At 51.1% G+C, this 3086-nt stretch overlaps 1 protein-coding gene across 1 annotated transcript; it reads right to left on the bottom strand.

Moving 5' to 3' along the window:
* Positions 1-597: 597 nt before the first annotated feature.
* Positions 598-1255, bottom strand: C1H1orf202 (chromosome 1 C1orf202 homolog). Its single transcript, XM_073806867.1, has 2 exons — positions 821-1255; positions 598-623 (listed from the first exon to the last, which is right to left on the bottom strand). The coding sequence occupies exon 1, from the start codon at positions 1209-1211 to the stop codon at positions 879-881; it is 333 nt and encodes a 110-aa protein (XP_073662968.1). The 5' UTR covers positions 1212-1255; the 3' UTR covers positions 598-623; positions 821-878.
* Between the last annotated feature and the right edge of the window lie 1831 nt (positions 1256-3086).

Here is a 3086-nt window from a genome sequence, read left to right as displayed (position 1 = left end):
TTCTAGTTTGCTAGTTTAATGGGAGGTTTTGGCCGCGTGGGGCGGGAAGGGAGGACTGTAGTAGGATGGAGAGTGGTCTGGGAGTAGTCCGGAGGGAGACAGTTATACCAGTATAATAAATACGTTGACTGCGTATAGCTCTTTCGGTGTACTTCGAGCACTTTCACTTCTAATATTTTACTTTCACCCCCACAGGCCTGTAGATCCAGAGTATCATTAGCAAGTTTTTATTGATGAGGAAGAAGTTAAAGGCCCACTCAGGAGTCTCCCGGATTCCTCTCCCTTTGCACTTTTATCTCCAGCACAAGTTTTCAAACTCCCGCATCCAGCCTCCAGGCCTTGGTTCTAATGTTGGTTTACACGGGTCCATGAACGCCTGTAAACAAAAGATCAAAGCAGAGTTCGCTCACGTTGATGTGGAGTGAAGACCTCAAGCAACCCTCTTTAAAAGAAAAAACATTTTTTAAACCCAGCAGGACTGGCTCCACTTGAAGGCCCCTGCCGCTCCCAGCTTCTTACGTGGGTGTTTAGGGAGAGACAATGGCCCCCGCGGGGCAGCAGCAGGAGGGATCCGGAGGCGTCTGCAGCGACTGCTTTCCGGCTTGGTTATTGCATCGAGGCCCCTGCCCGAGAGAAACAGGAGGACGGAGCCAGTTCACTTCACCAAAACCTCAACACGGAGTCGCTTGGTTTCAAACGCATGTCAATACATCCACCCCCAAAACAACAACAACAACAACAACAAAACTGAGTTCTTTCATTCAAATGGAATTCGGTTTATTTTCATTTCTTGTCTTTACTAAACAAAACAAAATCAAACCTCCGGGTGCAGGGGCCGGGGCGGGGCAGGGCGGGGCAGGGTTTCCGGCGGCCGCGGCCTAGTCGCCGACCCGGGCGCCGTGCAGCGCCAGCAGCGGGATCTCCTCCAGACTCTCGGGCCGCTCCCCGCAGCGCAAATAGCGCCACCTCCATACCGCCAGCTTCTGCAGCAGCCTCCGCAGGCTCGCGGGGCCCCAGCGGCCGCGCTCCTGGGCCGCCGGCCCGGGCCGCATGTACCGGGCCTTATTGCTGCGCGCACCGCGGGCCGCGCCCCGCGGGAAGAGCCGCCGCCAGCACCAGCAGCCCAAGCAGGAGCCGCAGTCGCCGGCCGCGCGCCGTCCCTCCGCCTCGGGCTCGGCGAACGATGGGCCGCCCCACTTCAGGCGCACCATCCTCTACAGCAGCCCGTGCGGTGTGCCGCCGCGCCGGGGGCCGCTGGACCGCGCGTCCGCCATGCCGGGCCTGGGCCTCTCCTACGTACTAGCGCGCCGGGTGGCCGCGGCCCAAGACTCGGGAACCCAAGGACCGGGCGGCTCTGCGGAGGCCTCAAGACGCGGAAGGGCCGCTCGAGTCCTATCTGCCGCCTTCCGGACTGCGCCCCGCGGCCTTCCCCAGTGCGCCCCGCGGCCTTCCCCAGTAGGCGTTGCCAAGGAGACCCGAACGCTGACCCCACAATGCCCGGCAGAGGCCTCCGCTCCGACCGAACGCAAACCCCCAGTCCCAACAAGTGAGGAGACAGCAGGATCCAGAGTCCCAAGTGATTCCTCAGTCCACCAATTAGCCAGCCGAATTCGCTGTTATCTTCAGACATGGCCTCAAACAGACCAGAAGGAGCCTAGGAGGTTCCTGAGGCCCACAGCCACGTTTACTGTATTAGGCATCGACCCAGAAGGTGGCTGCACAGCCTTCACCACATCAAGGCTTGGATTTCAGTCCCACGCTTGTGCTGCCCTGGAGGCTTCCAGTATTTTGTGAACGGGTTTCAGGCGTCCTGTATTTTTCGGCCAGCAGGGAACCAGAGTTTCAGGAAAGCTCTCAAAAAAACCTGATTTTCTTCATCCGGCCTCACCTAAACGCCTCTAGCCTTGTAGGATTATGATTGATTGTTTTTTCAATAAATTTTTCTGATGGCAAACGTAAGATTTTTGTGGAATTTTTTAAACATGTTTATTGGAGTATAATTGCTTTACAATGGTGTGTTAGTTTCTGCTTTATAACAAAGTGAATCACTTATACATATACATATGTTCCCATATCTCTTCCCTCTTGCATCTCCCTCCCTCCCACCCTCCCTATCCCACCCCTCTAGGTGGTCACAAACCACCTAGCTGAACTCCCTGTGCTATGCAGCTGCTTACCACTAGCTATCTATTTTACGTTTGGTAGTGTATATATGTCCATGCCACTCTCTCACTTTGTCACAGTTTACCCTTCCCCCTCCCCATATCCTCAAGTCCATGCTCTAGTAGGTCTGTGTCTTTATTCCCGTCTTACCCCTAGGTTCTTCATGACATTTTTTTTTCTTAGATTCCATATATATGTGTTAGCATACAGTATTTGTTTTTCTCCTTCTGACTTACTTCACTCTGTATGACAGACTCTAGGTCCATCCACCTCACTACAAATAACTCAATTTCGTTTCTTTTTATGGCTGAGTAATATTCCATTGTATATATGTGCCACATCTTCTTTATCCATTCACCTGTTGATGGACACTTAGGTTGCTTCCATGTCCTGGCTATTGTAAATAGAGCTGCAATGAACATTTTGGTACATGACTCTTTTTGAATTATGTTTTTCTCACGGTATATGCCCAGTAGTGGGATTGCTGGGTTGTATGGTAGTTCTATGTGTAGTTTTTTAAGGAACCTCCATACTGTTCTCCATAGTGGCTGTACCAATTCACATTCCCACCAGCAGTGCAAGAGTGTTCGCTTTTCTCCACACCCTCTCCAGCATTTATTGTTTCTAGATTTTTTGATGATGGCCATTCTGACCGGTGTGAGATGATATCTCATTGTAGTTTTGATTTTCATTTCTCTAATGATTAATGATATTGAGCATTCTTTCATGTGTTTGTTGGCAATCTGTGTACCTTCTTTGGAGAAATGTCTATTTAGGTCTTCTGCCCATTTTTGGATTGGGTTGTTAGTTTTATTTTTATTGACCTGCATGAGCTGCTTGTAAATTTTGGAGATTAATCCTTTGTCAGTTGCTTCATTTGCAAATATTTTCTCCCATTCTGAGGGCTGTCTTTTGGTCTTGTT

This window comes from Tursiops truncatus, chromosome 1 (genome assembly GCF_011762595.2).
Source record: "Tursiops truncatus isolate mTurTru1 chromosome 1, mTurTru1.mat.Y, whole genome shotgun sequence".
Taxonomy (NCBI): domain Eukaryota; kingdom Metazoa; phylum Chordata; class Mammalia; order Artiodactyla; family Delphinidae; genus Tursiops; species Tursiops truncatus.
Note: the sequence above shows the minus strand (reverse complement) of the source record. Positions and strands in the feature narration are given on the sequence as shown.